Here is an 18142-nt window from a genome sequence, read left to right as displayed (position 1 = left end):
TTATGGTATAATTCTATTTTATTTTCCCAGGACAGTTGCTGGCATAATTATTTATTAATGTTGCCTCTTTTGCTGTCAGGTGTCCTTGACCATAAGTATATGTGCCAGCTTCAAGGGGACCACTCGTACAGCTTTGTATATACCTCCCCTGCGGGTAGAAGACCAGGACTAGTGCATGATTCACGTCTGAGAAAGCTAAAGCAGTACAAGGCCTGAGAACAGCTGACTCTGACTAAGGAAATGGCTTTGATGGGTGAGCCAGGAGAAGCTGCTGAGTTAGGATCAGTCTGCGCTACCCAAGTTTTGTTGGGACAAGGTATTATGAGTGTTTTTCATGAGTCAGCCAACATGATCTCGTCCAATAGGGTTCATTCATGCCCTAAGGCTGGTCCCAAGGGATTACCCAAAATAGAAATATATCTATCCTAGATCATGGAAATGACTGGAGAGAGAGGGGTCTAGCTAGAACCTTCCAAGAGTCATAAAAGTTCCCAAAAGTGAGTCTGTTTTAAACATCCACCAAGCTGAGAATGTGAAGCTACTGTACAAAAACTGGCCTATCTCTTGATCTCTCTTCCCTCCACACAGCTGCTACCCTCCAACTCTTGTTAGAAGGGAATTAAACAAGAGTTAGTGAGTGAAGGAAGAGGTGTATAGGGAAATAGTTAAGGGGAGAAAGAAGCAGAGTAGAAGCAGGGAAAAGACTAGCAGGGAAGGAGTAGAGGGGGGGAGAGGCAGGGAGAGAGAAGGAGGAATATTGACTCTGTAACAGCCCAAGGAAGGGGAGAGGGATTAATTTTGAAGTTTTGAATACTATACATGACTGAACGCTTTAATTACTGAATAGAGACTGTGTTTGCAACTTAATGTAAGAGTAGGAGTATCTGTTACCTAATAATTAAAGGAAGAGCATGGGTCCTGTCCAAATCTTCATACAGAAGCAGAGGAAAAATACCACCACTAAATAAAGTTTAAAGAAGCAGTGGGAGACTGAAATGAAATTTTGTTTTTACCACAATCCATGTGTCATGCTTGTTCAAAATATGGTTACATTTATATTTATGTGAATGTAGGAGAAATCTGGCAAGAGAGGCTCCAAACTTAAGAATGATTACATTTAGGGGGTGGAATTCTTACTTTGTACATTGGATATGTTACTATAAGCAAGTATTAGTTTTATCATTTTAAACAAAAGATTAAAAATCAGAAGACATACTTTTAAAATAAACCAGTAGTTGATATTATAATAGAATAATCCACAGGTGAGATTTAGAAGGTCTTGGACTTGGACCTGTCTTCTGTAAGTAGTCTTTTCTCTGTCTCCCACCTCTGAACACAGACCTTACCCTGATATTTCTTATTCTCCTTTCCATTTCCTTTCGACTATGTATGCTCCTGATTGATCTCTTCTTTTTATGATTACCACACATATTTTAAAATTTCCACCTGCTCACTGCTTCTTGTCACCCTTCTGTAGTCTTTCCCCTGTTACATGGCCATATTTCAAAACTTTTAATGCCACATTTGCCTTGTCTGCATTACTGTCAGTTTCATTTGGTAATTCACTATGCAATAATTTCTTCTACAAAACAGAGAATACTGAAAAGTGTTTTTATGTTCTGAATTTCTTTTAGATGGGGAGAATAGTCCAGAAATAAAAAAATCAAACCAGAATATTTCTGATGAAAATAAAACCTGTGACATGCTAATGGAGAGATTAACAGGAGACAGTTTCTGGTACTCCATCTTAGGTGGACTCTGGGATTTTGATTACCGGTTAGAATCTAACCAAGAAAACCAGCAGAGACATTTAGGACAACTATCTTTCACCCACAAAAAGATCACACAGGAGAGAAGCCTTGAATGTAATAGATTTGGGGAAAACTATAATCTGAACTCAAACCTTGTTCTGCATCAGAGAATTCCTTCAATTAAAATACCCGTTAATTCTGACACACAAGGAAATAGCACCAAGCATAATTCAGACTTCACCTACTATCAGGGAAACTATGTAAGAGAGAATCCTTATGAATATAATGAGTGTGGAAAAATCTTCAATCAACATATTCTTCTTACTACTCATATTCATACTGAGGGGAAACCCAGTGAATGTGGGAAGGCCTTCAGCCAAAACTCGTCTCTTACTCAACCTCAGATAGTACTCACAGGAGAGAAGCCCTATAAGTGTGATGAATGTGGGAAAAGATTCAGCCAGAGGATACATCTTGTTCAACATCAGAGAATTCACACAGGAGAAAAACCTTTTATATGCAATGAATGTGGGAAAGCCTTCCGTCAACATTCATCCTTTACTCAACATCTGAGAATTCATACTGGAGAGAAGCCCTATAAATGTAATCAGTGTGGTAAAGCCTTTAGCCGTATCACATCCCTTACGGAACATCATAGACTTCATACTGGAGAGAAACCTTATGAGTGTAGTTTTTGTGGAAAAGCCTTCAGCCAAAGGACACATCTTAATCAGCATGAGAGAACTCATACAGGAGAGAAACCCTATAAATGTAATGAATGTGAAAAAGCCTTCAGCCAGAGTGCACACCTTAATCAACATAGGAAAATCCATACTCGGAAGAAATTATGTGAATATAATAAATGTGAGAAAACCTTAAGCCACAGTCCTTCACTTACTCCTCAGCACATAACTCAGAATTTTTAACTTTGCCCTGGCAGGGGTGGGGGTGGGGTAAGGGACTCATAGGAATATATAAATGTTGGAAAATTTTGGTCAGACCTTTTCATCCCATGCAATATCATATTATTCATAGTGGGGAGAAAGGTTATAGATAAACTTTTAATGTGTGGAAGCCAAATAAATTTAGACCTTAAACTAGTAGCATATTATATTCCCAGGAGAGGTTATAAATAGTGAAAGTAATTTATTTTATAAACAAGATTATATGAGGAGTCATGTTCTAAAACTTTTCTTAATGACCAGAAATCCTGTAGGCAATAACCTATGATTATTCCCCTGTGAGTTTTATAGCATAAAGTTTTTAAATTATATAAACATTGATTAATCAAGGCAATGATATAGTATAACCAGTCACATAAACTTGAAATAAACAGAAAAGAGCAATATTTCTTAAACTTCAGTCATTTGTACGCATCCTTTACAGATTTTACCATATTCAGTGTTTACTTAATATTTTCCTTTAAAGGGACTCAGAATTTTTAGCCTTGTCCTAGGAAATATTATTTATGGAAATTGTGAGTTCTGTATGCTAATTATATTCTAATTTCCATCAAAATAAATATATAACTTTGAAATTATCCATTGGTGTACCACCTAAGTCTTCTGACCATTTTTTGAGAAGCCATGTGAGAGGATATGGCAGTATTATGTTATTTTTTAGGAATCCTTGCATTATTTTCATCAAACAGGTCCTAGGATCTTTAAGAAGAGTCTTGGAGGAGACTGAGGGTCATATTGATGAACTTTGAAAAGTGATTCAGAGAAGTCTACTTTTCTATCCTGTTATTCTAGTTTTAAAGTTCCCTGTAGCAAATGTAGATTTTTGAACTAAAATTGTCATTTCTGTTATTATTGCAGATTTGAATAGAGAGGAGGTTTTATTTTATAATGACAGGGGCTTTATAAGAATCCCTACACCTCCCTGCACCACTGTGGAAGACGGAAGTAGGGTACCGTAACAGAGGATGAGTGGTGGTGCCACACTGAGGCTAAGAGCCAGGGAAGAGCCTTACTGGCTTATATAAACAACTAAGGAAGTGTTACTAATTGGCTTATTAATTCATTTTATTTATTGAAATATATTTATATACCACCTTTTTCCAAAAAGAATTTAAGGTGTTTTAATTTGATTTTTATGATTACTGCCTTGTTTGACAGAAATCACTTTTTGACATTACAAAGCATCGTAAATATAAACTGTCACAAGCCATGAATAGCTGCAACTAGGAGGCTGCTTCTGTTTCTTGGCTTTCTGTTTTTCTCTCGGTCTTCCCAGGCACGGCTGAAGAAGCCATGAGGCTAAGTAAGAATGCAGTCCCCTTGCTTTCTCACCTTCCTTCTAACATATCTCCCAGCTCAAGACTTGCCATTTTTTATTTTCCCTGTGAAGGACTAGATATCATAGGCCTTAAGTGAAAGCTGGAATGATTTAAATTTTTTTAAAACTTAAAACACTAAAAACCAAGAAAGTAATGAAATGAATTCATTTCACCATGGAAGTTAAACTTTTCAAAGTACATTTATGTCCCATGCATCAGTGGATGAAATAGTTAATAAAACCCCAAGTTACTGTAGTCATGGAGGATTTCTAATAATATTTTGTGTTCAAATATCTGTGAAATGGAGATCCATTGTCAAGACAGATAAGTTCTGGAAGTGTCTTTTCACCAAAAGGATCTACATTGAACATTTATTTACCCTAAGGAGGCAGAGTATGGAGCACTCAGGTTTCAGGAAAAGAGAGTGAGCCAAGGCAAAGTCTCAGATAGCAGAGGTATGTATGAAAAGAATTAATGGTTAATTACAATTGGTGAAGCCTTTGATCAAAGTTTAATTTTGCAACTGGAGGGGGGAAAAAAGCTGAATAATCCACAAAGAGTGCTAAGGGCTTCAATACAAGGCAGTGTATCTCAGCACAGGGGAAGAAGGAGAGCAGTGTGGGATTTTTCAGGAGAGGATCAGCAGAATTTGGACAGTTTCAGAAAAGAGGAGTCGGGACTGAAGAAGACCAGTTGGCCATGGATTTTCAGCAATTCTTCATAAATAGGAATTATAAAATTAGAAGCCTATTATATATCCTTAGGGTCATAAATGATTATGCTTATGTTAACTGTACAGTAAACTATGTCATTCTGGTGTGAATTCATTCTCATGTCCTTTGTTGTCTTCAACATGTTCCAAGTTACGTGAATCCTAAGTATATTTATTACATCAAAATTCAAGGAAGCCACAGGAGTAGTACTCATTCAGAAACCTGTTGTTATGATTTATTTCTGTCTAGGAGGGCAAGATATTACCCTTTTACATATATTAATTCATTTGGTCCATCCAACCAGGTGTTGTTGCCTTTCTTTTATGAAAAGAGATACTTCAGCTTAGACATAATAATAAGTGATTTATTATTCAGGGTTTCTTGGACTGAAATGTCACTAGAACATGGATCATGTTACTCCTAATCCAGTGGATACAAACAGTGCCTGGAACAGTGTTTTATAGCACTCTGAAAACATTTGATAACTATATTAAAATTAATAAAATGAGAGATTGCTGCTCAACACAAAAATTCATATGACTCTTTCTCTGAACCTCAGAGTAGAAAAGGATTACCATGTTGATAGATTCTCTTATGTCCAAAGGGCTTATGGGTTGGAGAAAAATACTCATCTGGATTTTGATTAATGTTCAATTTATTAATTTAAGGAAACAACTGACATTCTTTAAGCAGCCAACATTCCTCTAATTATTCATAGATGTGCAAATAATAAAAACTTAAGAATTTCTAAAATTAGATATCCCTACTCTTTTAAACACTGATCAGATTTAAACACATGTAAACATTTCATTAAAATCACAAACCTAGGGCTTTCCTGGTGACACAGTGGTTAAGAATCTGCCTGCCAATGCAGGGGACACGGGTTCGAGCCCTGGTCCGGGAAGATCCCACATGCTGCAGAGCAACTAAGCCTGTGCACCACAACTACTGAGCCTGCACTCTAGAGCCCGTGAGCCACAACTACTGAACCTGCGTGCCACAACTACTGAGGCCCACGTGCCTAGAGCCTGTGCTCCATGACAAGAGAAGCCACTGCAATGAGAAGCCTGTGCACCGCAACAAAGAGTAGCCCCTGCTCACCACAACTAGAGAAAGCCCACGCGCAGCAGTGAAGACCCAACACAGCCAAAAATAAATAAATTTTTTTTTAATTTCAAATTTTATTAAGTGCCTTAAACACATTAAGAAACAGGTAAGAGGTACCCAGATTATAAAAATAATTATACTGAAACTAGTTATAAAAATGTTAACTCTGGGCTTCCCTGGTGGCGCAGTGGTTAAGAATCCGCCTGCCAGTGCAAGGGACACAGGTTCGAGCCCTGGTCCAGGAAGATCCCACATGCCGTGGAGCAACTAAGCCTGTGCTCCACAACTACTGAGCCTGCACTCTAGAGCCCGTGAGCCACAACTACTGAAGCCCACATGCCTAGCGCCCATGCTCCGCAACAAGAGATGCCACCACAGTGAGAAGCCCGCGCACCACAACAAAGAGTAGCCCCCACTCGCCACAACTAGAGAAAGCCCGCGTGCAGCAGTGAAGACCCAACACAGCCAAAAATAATAAATAAGATAAATAAATTTATTAAAAAATAAAGTTAACTCCATGGACTTGATGTTTTTATCCTTATTTGGATATTTTCCCAGGGTTCCAATTTTCATATGTTCCTAGGTTTACGTTTTTCTACCAGGTACTATTTGTATACCTTCCTCAGATTTTAGTAATCTTATTCAACCCAAAATAAGAATAATACTGTAACAGACAAATTAAGTTGAAATTTATGAGTTAGCAACTGTCTGATCTTTAGTTAGGTCATCCATAAAACCTAGTTGCACAGACCAAATATTCTTTGGTCTCGTTTTATAACAAAATATCACTTGTTATGTCATGGGACATTTTAAGACCCTACTTTTATATAGATTGTAAATTTTTGACACTTGAACTTTCCCATAACCATCTGGCCCATTGGCCTGTCATTATGGTATGGTGATCTCGCTGGCTAGCATTATTTAAAGCTTTTATGTGCATCATTAGGATAATTAATGAGGCTATCCAGCTCCTTCTGGAAGAATGCAAGTTTTGTTGTCAGTTTTCCTCTATAGAACATTTGGCTACTTCATCATTTTGCAACATACTGCAACCAACTTTCTGCTTGTTTACTGTATGTGACCATTAGAGGTGATTAACTGTTGAACCATCTTTCTACTTGGTCTGAGTGACTGTCTGGTTCTTCCTATTTCTTGATATGGTTCAACATTTTCCAGGATTATCTGGCTTGCCCAACACCCCTTTGTTTCTTCTTAACTGACTAAACGAACAAATACATATATACACATACATGCATGTATATATACATATATATGTACATATGCACATACTTAGCAAGAAATATATATATTACTTTTTAAGATCAGTATTGAATTGTACATACCATGTTACAATCATCCTTTTATGACTGTTATAACACACGACTTGAGCATCATTATGAACACTTGGCCTCTTACATAACAAGCAGTTCCAATTAACCATTTTTTTAAATGCTCAAATTGTGAGAACTTGGCCAGTGGAAGCTGCATTAAGCTAGCTTCTTTTAACTCTTAGCACTTTATCTGTTATCTGTAAACACGTTCTCATTTTTGGAAGTAAGGTGGTCCAAACCCATTCCAAAATTTCCACTGCTCCAAGATGTGAGTATACTGTCTTTTTTTTTGGCCGCACTCAGCATGTGGGATACCAGTTCCCCAGCCAAGGATCGAACCTGCACCTCATGCAGTGGAAGCGTGGACTCTTAACCACTAGACTGCTGGGCAACTCCCAAGATGTGAGAATAGATTCCTCCTCCACCTCCTGCCCAAAGAGTTTTAGATTCTTCTAGCACAGAGTAGTAGAAAAGACCAAAATCTGGGCACTAGGGATGTCCGTGACCATTGAGAGTGAGCAAAAGTCCTGCTGCTACTACAGCCACTGCTATCAGGACACTTTTTAGACTTTATAGAAAACCTTCAAAATTCCACCAAAAGCTGTTAGAACTAATAAATGAATTCAGTAAAGTTTCAGGATACAAGATTAATATACAGAAATCATTGCATTTCTATACACTAATAATGATCTATCAGAAAGAGAAATCAAGAAAATAATCCCATTTACAATCACATCAAAAAGAATAAAATACATAGGGAATAAATTTAACCAAGGAAGTTAAATACCTATACTCTGAAAACTATAAGATACTCATAAGATACTCATGAAGGAAAGTGAAGATGTTACAGATAAATGGAAAGACGCCCCGTGTTCATGAATTGGAAGAATTCATATTGTTAAAACGTCCATACTACCTGCAGAAAACTATAAGAAGACACAGATGAAAGAAATTAAAGTTGATACAAATAGATGGAGAGATATACCATGTTCTTGGATTGGAAGAATCAACATTGTGAAAATGACTATACTACCCAAAGCAATCTACAGATTCAGTGCAATTCCTATCAAACTACCACTGGCATTTTTCACAGAACTAGAACAAAAAATTTCACAATTTGTATGGAAACACAAAAGACCCTGAATAGCCAAAGCAATCTTGACAAAGAAAAACGGAGCTGGAGTAATCAGGCTCCCTGACTTCAGACAATGCTACAAAGCTACAGTAATCAAGACAGTATGGTACTGGCACAAAAACAGAAATATAGATCAATGGAACAGGATAGAAAGCCCAGAGATAAACCCATGCACATATGGTCACCTTATTTTTGATAAAGGAGGAAAGAATATACGGTGGAGAAAAGACAGCCTCTTCAATAAGTGGTGCTGGGAAAACTGGACAGCTACATGTAAAAGAATGAAATTAGCAGACTCCCTAACACCATACACAAAAATATACTCAAAATGGATTAAAGACCTAAACACAATCAAACTCTTAGAGGAAAACATAGGCAAAACACTCTTTGACGTAAATCACAGCAAGATCCTTTTTGACCCACCTAGAGAAATGGAAATAAAAACAAAAATAAACAAATGGGACCTAATGAAACTTAAAAGCTTTTGCACAGCAAAGGAAACCATAAGACGAAAAGACAGCCCTCAGAATGGGAGAAAATATTTGCAAATGAAGTAACTGACAAAGGATTAATCTCCAAAATATTCAAGCAGCTCATGCAGCTCAATATCAAAAACACAACCCAATCCAGGAATGGGAAGAAGACCTAAATAGACGTTTCTCCAAAGAAGATATACAGATTGCCAACAAACACATGAAAGAATGCTCAACATCATTAGAGAAATTCAAATCAAAACTACAATGAGATATCATCTCACACCAGTCAGAATGGCCATCATCAAAAAATCTACAAACAATAAATGCTGGAGAGGGTGTGGAGAAAAGGGAACTCTCTTGCACTGTTAGTGGGAATGTAAATTGATACAGCTACTATGGAGAACAGTATGGAGGTTCCTTAAGAAACTAAAAATAGAACTACCATACGACCCAGCAATCCCACTACTGGGCATATACCCTGAGAAAACCATATGTACCACAATGTTCATTGCAGCTCTGTTTACAATAGCCAGGACATGGAAGCAACCTAAGTGTCCATTGACAGATGAATGGATAAAGAAGATGTGGCACATATATACAATGGAATATTAGCCATAAAAAGAAACAAAATTGAGTTATTTGTAGTGAGGTGGATGGACCTAGAGTCTGTCATACAGAGTGAAGTAAGTCAGAAAGAGAAAAACAGATACTGTATGCTAACACATATATATGGAATCTGAAAAAAAAAAAAGAAATCATGAAGAACCTAGGGGCAGGACAGGAATAAAGATGCAGACCTACTAGAGAATGGACTTGAGGACACCGGGAGGGGGGAAGGGTAAGCTGGGAGAAAGTGAGAGAGTGGCATGTACATATATACACTACCAAATGTAAAACAGATAGCTAGTGAGAAGCAGCCGCATAGCACAGGGAGATCAGCTCAGTGCTTTGTGTCCACCTAGAGGGGTGGGATAGGGAGGGTGGGGGGGAGGGAGTCGCAAGAGGGAAGAGATATGGGGATATATGTATATGTATAGCTGATTCACTTTGTTATAAAGCAGAAACTAATACACCATTGTAAAGCAATTATACTCCAATAAAGATGTTAATAAATAAATAAATAAATGTCCATACTACCCAAAGCAATCTACAGATTTAATGCAATTCTTGTCAAAACACCCATGACATTTTTCACAGAACTAGAACAAATAATTCTAAAATTTGTAGGGAACCCAAAAGACCCTGAATAACCAAAGCCATCTTGAGAAAAAAGAACAAACCCAGAGATATCAGTCTCCCTGACTCTAGGCTACAAAGCTACAGTATGAAACAGTATGGTCCGGGCACATAAACAGACATACTGACAAATGGAACAAAATAGAGAGCCCAGAAATAAACCCGCACGGTTATGGTCAATTAATCTATGACAAATGTGGCAAGAATATACAATGGAGAAAAGATGGTTTATTCAAGAAGTGGTGCTGGGAAAACTGGACAGCCACATATAAAAGAATAAAAGTAGATCATTTTCTCACACCATGAAAACAAATAAACTGGAAATTATTAAAGACCTAAATGTAAGACCTGAAACCATAAAACACCTAGAAGGAAATATAGGGAGAACACTCTTTGACATAGGTCTTAGAGATATTTTTTTGGATCTGTTTCTTCAGGTAAGCGAAATGAAAGCAAAAATAAACTAATGGGACAGAATCAAACTTAAAAACTTTTGCACAGCATAGGAAACCATCAACAAAATGAAAAGGCAAGTGTCCATGGACAGATGAATGGGTAAAGAAGGTGTGGTATATATATACAATAGAATACTACTCAGCCATAAAAAGAATGAAATATTGCCATTGCAGCAACATGGATGGACCCAGAGATTAACATACTAAGTGAAGTAAGTCAGACAGAGAAAGACAAATACCATATGATATCACTTATATGTGGAACCTAAAAAAATGATACAAATGAACTTATTTGCAAAACAGAAACAGACTCACAGACATAGAAAACAAACCAACAGTTGCTAAAGGGGAAAGAGGGAGAGGAGGGATAAATTAGCACTTTGGGATTAACATATACACACTACTATATATAAAATAGGTAATCAACAAGGACCTACTGTATAGCACAGGGAACTCTACTCAATATCTTGTAATAACCTATAATTTAAAAGAATGTGAAAAAGAATCTGAATCACGTTGCTGTACACCAGAAACTAACAGAACATTGTAAATCAACTATACTTCAATTTAAAAAATTAGATAACACATTAAAAGGATCAAAAAACATGATCAAGTGAAATTTATCCCTGGGATGCAAGAATGGCTCAACATACACAAATCAATCAATGTTATATACCACATTAATAGAATGAAAGATAAAAATCATATGATCCTCTCAATGGATGCAGAAAAAAACATTTGACAATCCTGTCATGATTTAAAAAAAAAAATCAACAAATTGGGTATAAAAGGATATACTAAAGATATCTGCATTCCTATGTTTATTGTAGCATTATTCACAAAAGCCAAGATATGGAAATAACCTTAGTAGTGTCTGATGAATGAATAAGGAAATGTCATATATATATATATATATATATATACAAAATACTATATATATTTTTACATTATATATATGTGTATATATTATATAAATACAAAATGCCATCTCTATATATGTATATACAAAATACCATAGACTGTGTGACTTATAAAAACAGAAATTAATTGCTTACAGTTCTGGAGGCTGGGAAATCCAAGATCAAGGTGCCAAAACATCTGTGTTTAGTAAGGGCCCACTTCCTGGTTCATAGACAGTGCCTTTTTGCTGTGCCCTCACATGGTAGAAGGGAGCAAGGGAGTTTTCTTGGAGTCCTTTTGTAAAAGAGATTGAATCCCATTAATGAGGGCAAAGCCTAATCACTTCCTCAAAGCCCCATCTCCTAATACCTTCACAGTGGAGGTTAGGATTCAAGATAAGAAATTTGGAAGGACACAAACATTCATACCATAGCAGTGACCGTGAGGAGAAATGGATGAGAAGGATGGGTTGGGGGGCAGGGGGTGGAGGGAGAGAGAGAGGGAGATTAAATATGAGAATGAATAATGTGTATATGGGTTATGGGTTAGGGGACTGGATGGCTGACCAAGAAGCTTATCAAATGTGGGGATGTTTTACTCCTTTCCAAAAGCATCTGATTCATGTCTTACACCATGGATGATTGCATGTTGTTTTCCATTTTCTAAGTGCCGACTTCTTTATAGGTTAAATTTTTGTGGGTGCAAGCAGCCGACATTGACTCTGGTTGTATAGTCTCTTCAGGACACCTCCCTCAGGATGCAGTAGCTCCAGGATGCAGTAGCTCCAGTCACCTCCCATCCTCCGATCAGAGCACTCACGATTCATATTCCTGGAAGGTAATTTGATTGGTTCAGCTTGGGCCTCGTGCTAAACAAAGATGGAGGACTTTGGCAGACCCATTGCAGCTACAGACACAGGAATTCACAAAGGCAAATCAGGGTGTTTTTACCACAGCAGACAGGACACTAAGGGGTGATAGGACTCAATCGGATCCCCCAAAATGGTATAAAGAGTCCCTTAAACTGAGGACATTGAAGATACAGCAGATGCAGAAAAAAAGCCTTTTCAGAGTGTCCCTTATCTGACTAAAGGCCGAGCTTTCTTTTTTTTTTAAAGACAATAGCTATTCTTATAATATATATTTTTTAAATATTTATTTATTTTGGCTGTGCCAGGTCTTAGTTGAGGCATGTGGACTCCTTAGTTGAAAAAAGTGGGATCTAGTTCCCTGACCAGGGATCGAACCCGGGCCCTCTGCACTGGGAGCAAGGAGTCTTACCCACTGGACTACTAGGGAAGTACCTAAAGGCAGAGCTTTCTAAGAGTGAAGCTGCCGTAAATCCCCTCTCAGGGGAGATTCCAGCTAGGAAGGAGACCAACAAACCACTGGCACCAGGATGAGAAATTGTACAAACAAACATTATCACAAACTGTTATACTTTCCATTGTTCTCATAAAACCCCATTTGCCTTTCCTAAAAGTCCACTTGTTTTCCTAGAGGCCCTTTCTCCCTCCTTCCTTCCCCCTATTAAGTTGGTATATAATCTCCTATTTCTAGTTGTCCAGGAGCCTCTTCATCTGCTCCTGCATGCATGTGTAAATAAACCTTGTCTTTTCCCCTGGTAATCTATTATCACTTCATTCACAGCCCCACCATCAACACTCAAACCTGTTAGTAGAGGGAAAGTTTTCCTCCCAATGAGGGTTGGAAAAAATCAGCAGATGTTTTTTCTACCTTCGATGGTGTGAAATGATTTGATTTGCATTTTAAAAAATCATTCTGGGGGGACTTCCCTGGTGGTCCAGTGGTAAAGAATCCACCTTACAATGCAGGGGACACAAGTTCAATACCTGGTCAGGGAACTAAGATCCCACATGCCACGGGGCAACTAAGCCCGCACACCACAACTACTGAGCTCGCGCACCTCAACTAGAGCCCACATGCCTGAAACTACAGAGCCTGAGTGCACTGGAGCCTGTGTGCCACAACTAGAGAGGAGAAAACACACACACCACAACTAGAGAGATGCACGCGCTGCAACGGAAGATCCCGCATGCCTCAGTGAAGATCCAGCGTGCCGCAACTAAGCCCCGACACAGCCAAAAATAAATAAATAAATAATAAATCTTAAAAAAAAATCACTCTGGGTATGTCATTGGTTTTATTAACAAGAGAAGTTGTAAGCTTGCTTGTAAAAGAAAGGAATTTAAGTTCATAGCTAGAGAGAAATATGATATCCCAGAAAAGTTTTTGTTCATATGAAATAATGCATATAAAGTTATTACCACTTTCATTGAAAATTAGCTCCCATTTCTGAAATTTCAAACATCTCACACTCTCCCCACCACCATCTCTCCTTTTAAATTCACTTACTAAGCGTGCCCTTGGCCTTAATTCTTTATCTGAATTCACACTTCAATCTAATGACACCACTTTTTTTTTTTAACCCTCCATTAGCTCCCTCCTAGTCTAGCAATACCCTAACAAGAGCCTAATACGTTCCCAGCCTTCCTTCTGAGAAGGCGTCAGCAGCAGCCCACATGTATATGTACCCACACCAGACTTCTCTCCATCTCACAGATATTGAAAATTAACACCTAAAGTCATTCTAGACATAAAAATCTCCCGAACTTTATCTTAAATACAACTGCTGGGGGTGGAAACCCTTAAACATTTCAGTCTCACCATTTGGCAGCGTCCAATGTTTCAACGTTTGACGAATGAATTAAGTTCCTTTGATTTGGAAGGCCTTGTCCAATGCCTGGGAGCTCAACAGAAAAAGAGGGAAACTAAGTGGAACGGATAAAGGAAAGGCCGAATCCCAGCGCTCCAGCCGCCGTGCAGGTGTGGAAAGCAGAGGTCAAGGTCTCCAGTTAAGCCACAGCCCGCGGCTCCTTTTAAGGGGGAGTGGGCGGAGCCCTGACTTTAACCCCGCCCAGGACTGAGGGGACTCGCGGCCAATGAGAGGGCGGTCCGGGGTGGAGCGACCTGCGTGCGACGTGACGCCATCACGCTCCGGTCGGCGCTCCGCAGGGCGTGCGCCGGAACAGTGGACTCTGTAGGTGACCGCCGCCGGGCTTCGCGGTAGAAGTGGGGTGGATTTCGGAGACCGAAGCGCCGCGTCGTGGGAGCCCTCCAGGCGAGGCGAGTCGAGTCACCCGACCTCGGGGTTTTAGGGGCGAAGGGATCAATCACCCCCAACCTTCCTCAGGCTGGGCGGCATGGACTCACTATTAATTGATCCCGAAAGCAATGCCAAGTCAAGGTCTCCGGTGGAGAGGACACCACGGCCTCGCCGCGTCGGCCTTTCGTGCCCCAAGTAGCCAGGCTGTGAGCGTCTGGGGAGAGGCAGCCCAGCGGGGTGGAAAGCAGTAGGGACGCCAGTAAAGGCCAGTGTTTATTAGCGCTGTCGGGCACCTTACAGGTTAAACCTTCAAAGCACTCCTGTGAGTAAGCCCTGTTGTTATTCCCATTTTGCAGAGGGGGAAACTGAGGCTTAGAGAGGTTAAAATTACAGCTTTGTAAACAGTATAAAGATGGGAGGTTGAGTAGTTAAGAAAATAATGAAACGTTTAAGCAACTCTAAAGCGGTGATTCCAGAGGGCCAACAAAAGCTGTTTCTGAACTGGGGCAGTTCTAGTGACAAAATTCATTTGGTGAGTCACAACCATCAGAATATTGAACTTTGGAATTTGTTTACAGGTGACCAAAGCCACGCAATGTCAATAGCTCGTTCATCTGTCCATGCCAAATGGGTCGTGGGGAAGGTGATTGGGACAGCAATGCAAAAAACTGCTAAAGTGAGAGTGACCAGACTTGTTCTGGATCCCTATTTATTAAAGGTAAGGAACATCTCTATTTTCAGGTGGCATTGATAAATCACCAACATGTTCTGGGTTCTGAGCAGAAAAACACTCCCCTGTCAGTAAAGGTGCATTGAGCATCTGCTGCACACCAGACATTGTGCTGGTCTGTGGGTGTAACAAAGTGAGTTAATCATGGTTCACACTCACATTTTAGAGACACATAGAGTTGATTTCAATTCAGTCTGTTAACTGCTGTAGTCATTCTATGTGCAAAGTACTGTGGGAGCAGAAGACTCCTCGTTCTTCCTTCCCACGTTGCTGACGAGAGCATTCTTGATTATATAAGACATATGAGCTGAAGCTCCAAAAGGATTTTATCCAGAGGACCAGTTGGGGGCAGGAGGAGTTGGGGGAGTCATTCCATGATGAATAGTTTGTGGAAGTTCTTTTAGCCATGTATTTACCTAAAACAAATAGACTGCTAGTTTTTTCGGCAGCAAAAATGGGTTTATTCGGGATCAGCAGAGAATTGCAATTCAGGGTCTGCAACATGATGAGCCACATGCGAGTCTCCCGCAAAAGTGGTGCGGTGACCGGGGAGGAGAGTGCTTTTACAGAGGGGAAAGGAAGTTGGGAGGGGATGGTAAACAAAGAGTCCATGACTCTTGACTGGCTGAGTTGTTGCCGGGAAAGAAGAGCATGTCTTTCTTCCTGTTGAGCTCTGCTATCATCACAGGGTGTGAGAGCTTCCCCTTCTGGTCTCCTGACTCTGTTTAATTGAGGTTTCTGTTTATTAATTCCTTACACATGAAAGGGCATGACATTCTAACTGGAGCAGCAAGTGGTTCGGCAATGTTGAGCCCAGAGCTTGGCACTAAGTAGATGCTGTTGTTGAATGAACACGAGAAGGATTAGAGCTGGAGTATGAAGGGTCTTTTATGTTGTGTTTTGGATTTCATCCTATAAGCAAAGGAGACAGAGATAGGGATGAGGAGTGGAGGTAAGGAAATGGGTAAGGAGGTTATTGCAGATGTCTAGGATGGAAATAGTAAAGAACTGAACAGTCCTGGGAGCAGTGAGGATGGAGTGGAAAAAGATTTCAGGAAAGAAGGGACAGCGTCCTTGATTTGGTAGATGTGCAAGGGAGGGAGGGGGAAATGCCAAGGATGTTTCTGCATTCAAGGTTGGGCACACTGGTGGGCACAAATGCTGTTTGTTATCTAGGATCAAAAACATAGGAGCCTTTTCAGGGTCTTGTGATGCTGGGGAGATCCCAGCCGGGAGAAGGACGTTGGATCTCATTGTCCTCCTAGCCCTTCGACTCTCCCTCGAAGCCTCTCAATGAAATGGCTTGATCCCAAAGCAAAAACAAAAACAAAACCACAGGAGCAAGTTGAAGAGTGATGGCATGATCATTGGTCTTAGAATCAGAGGGCCTTAGTTTGAGTACTGGCTGTTGGTTACTAGCCATGCACATTACTTCACCTCCTTGAGCTTGTTTTTCTCATCTGTTAAATGGGACTACATGCTGTGGCAGGGTTGTCTTGAGGAATAGGTGATTCTAGTTCTCATCTGTGGCTTGTTTGCAATACTTTGAGTGAGGCATGAAGCTAAGTGCTTTATGAACATTATAATGTTTCATTCTCTTGATAACTTTAGAGGCGCAGGCATTGGAGCCTCATTTTATGGTGGGGAAAAAAAACCTGAGCTTGGAGTAGTTAAGTGACTTGTCCCAAATCACACAGCTAGTGGTGAGATAGTGTGTTTTTAGGCTGGAGAGAAGGCTTTACTGGGAAGGAAGAATTTAAATATTGTAGAAGAGGATGATAATTGATAGAGCAAGGGTACTGCAGGAAATAAGCAGGAGAGCTCCAGACAAGATCAGTTCTGGAAAAGTCATTGCCGTTTTCCAGAAATTAAGCAGCTAATTTTTGTATTGGAAGTCTCCATAAGTATGTTATCTATTTTTTCCCCCAAGTTCCAGCTTGTTTTCTGCGCATTCCTTTTTCAGATTTTGTACTGCATTGCCAGGTCATAGATGGGAACTACTGATTTGTTTCCTCCTTCTCTCAACAGTATTTTAATAAGCGAAAAACCTACTTTGCCCACGATGCTCTCCAGCAGTGCACCGTTGGAGATATTGTGCTTCTCAAAGCTCTACCTGTCCCGAAAACAAAGCACGTGAAGCATGAACTGGCTGAGATAATTTTCAAAGTTGGACAAGTCATAGATCCAGTGACCGGAAAGCGCTGTGCAGGAACCACCTACCTGGAGAGTCCAGTCAGTCTGGAAACCACCCACCTAAGCAAAAACCTGGAAGAACTTGATCTCTCTTCAACACAGTGAAGGAGGATTGGAAAACGGAGCCAAAAGGGAAGGATTTCTAAGTTTGCTTTATGGAAAAATTTTTATAAGTTTCCTCACAAACCGTCCAGTTTCTCTTCTGGTATTTATGAACTAGCTAAAAGTAAATAAAGTAAAGGCCTTGTTATAATTTTTCATAAAGTTTTACAGTCATGTTTCAAATTTCCTTCTCAGCGAACATACTTTCCTTTTACACTAAGTGTGCCTAGCAGTGCGCTGCATTGTTTTGTAAGCTCACTGTTTTAGAAGGTGGTATTTGTTTTTGTTTTCATTCAAAGGAATCTGGAATTTATCTTAGAACTTTTATTTTGGGAGAAGAAAACCTTTTGGTATCATAAACAGATAAGACCACATTAAGTGTATATTTATTTTTGATACTATATATTCGAAACTAAGTTTTTCTCTGATTTAACCAATTCCAAATGGAAACAGTTAACATGCTGGGGTCAGATTTTATCAGACTAAAGTCTGTATTAATAAGCATGTTGACACGCAGAAAATAAAACTAAAATTCTGTCACTTTTCTCCTGTATCCTAGGCTAGATTAAATAGGAATGAGTTCTTAAAATCTGATACATTGATGAA

At 39.5% G+C, this 18142-nt stretch overlaps 2 protein-coding genes and 1 long non-coding RNA gene across 7 annotated transcripts in view; 2 read left to right on the top strand and 1 right to left on the bottom strand.

Annotated features, from left to right (window-relative positions):
* Positions 1-14322, top strand: part of ZNF713 (zinc finger protein 713) — a 38127-nt gene extending 23805 nt beyond the window's left edge. For 3 of the 4 annotated variants that reach the window (XM_030763684.2, XM_089895850.1, XM_089895851.1), the window contains one exon: positions 1635-14322. In XM_030763684.2, coding sequence (XP_030619544.1) covers positions 1635-2677 — 1043 coding nt within the window. In that variant the 3' untranslated portion in view covers positions 2678-14322. Of the gene's footprint in view, positions 1-79 lie in introns of all 4 variants that reach the window. The other variant, XM_089895852.1, reaches the window with a different exon arrangement.
* LOC111182095 (uncharacterized) overlaps positions 1-14404 on the bottom strand; it is a 29006-nt gene extending 14602 nt beyond the window's left edge. Inside the window, exons 1-3 of one of the 2 annotated variants that reach the window (XR_016387780.1) lie at positions 14073-14404; positions 12016-12215; positions 11541-11679 (exon numbers count right to left, since the gene is read on the bottom strand). This is a non-coding gene — a long non-coding RNA (uncharacterized LOC111182095). The remainder of the gene's footprint in view (positions 1-11540; positions 11680-12015; positions 12216-14072) is intronic. The other variant, XR_002646657.3, reaches the window with a different exon arrangement.
* A 6-nt stretch (positions 14405-14410) lies between these two features.
* Positions 14411-17698, top strand: MRPS17 (mitochondrial ribosomal protein S17). Its single transcript, XM_022588187.3, has 3 exons — positions 14411-14531; positions 15090-15229; positions 17270-17698. Exons 2-3 carry the CDS (start codon positions 15107-15109, stop codon positions 17537-17539), a joined length of 393 nt encoding a protein of 130 aa, XP_022443895.1. The 5' UTR covers positions 14411-14531; positions 15090-15106; the 3' UTR covers positions 17540-17698.
* The last annotated feature ends 444 nt before the right edge of the window (positions 17699-18142 follow it).

The sequence above is a fragment of the Delphinapterus leucas genome, chromosome 15 (genome assembly GCF_059928025.1).
Source record: "Delphinapterus leucas isolate spDelLeu-1000000601 "Yukka" chromosome 15, BTC_Dleu_Yukka2, whole genome shotgun sequence".
NCBI classification, from domain to species: domain Eukaryota; kingdom Metazoa; phylum Chordata; class Mammalia; order Artiodactyla; family Monodontidae; genus Delphinapterus; species Delphinapterus leucas.
Note: the sequence above shows the minus strand (reverse complement) of the source record. Positions and strands in the feature narration are given on the sequence as shown.

Bases quoted from the DNA above. Each gene is read 5' to 3' on its own strand.
- MRPS17 (XM_022588187.3), top strand. From the start codon at position 15,107: ATGTCAATAGCTCGTTCATCTGTCCATGCCAAATGGGTCGTGGGGAAG. The intron at 15,230-17,269 runs GTAAGGAACATC...TTCTCTCAACAG, and splicing joins TGGATCCCTATTTATTAAAG to TATTTTAATAAGCGAAAAAC.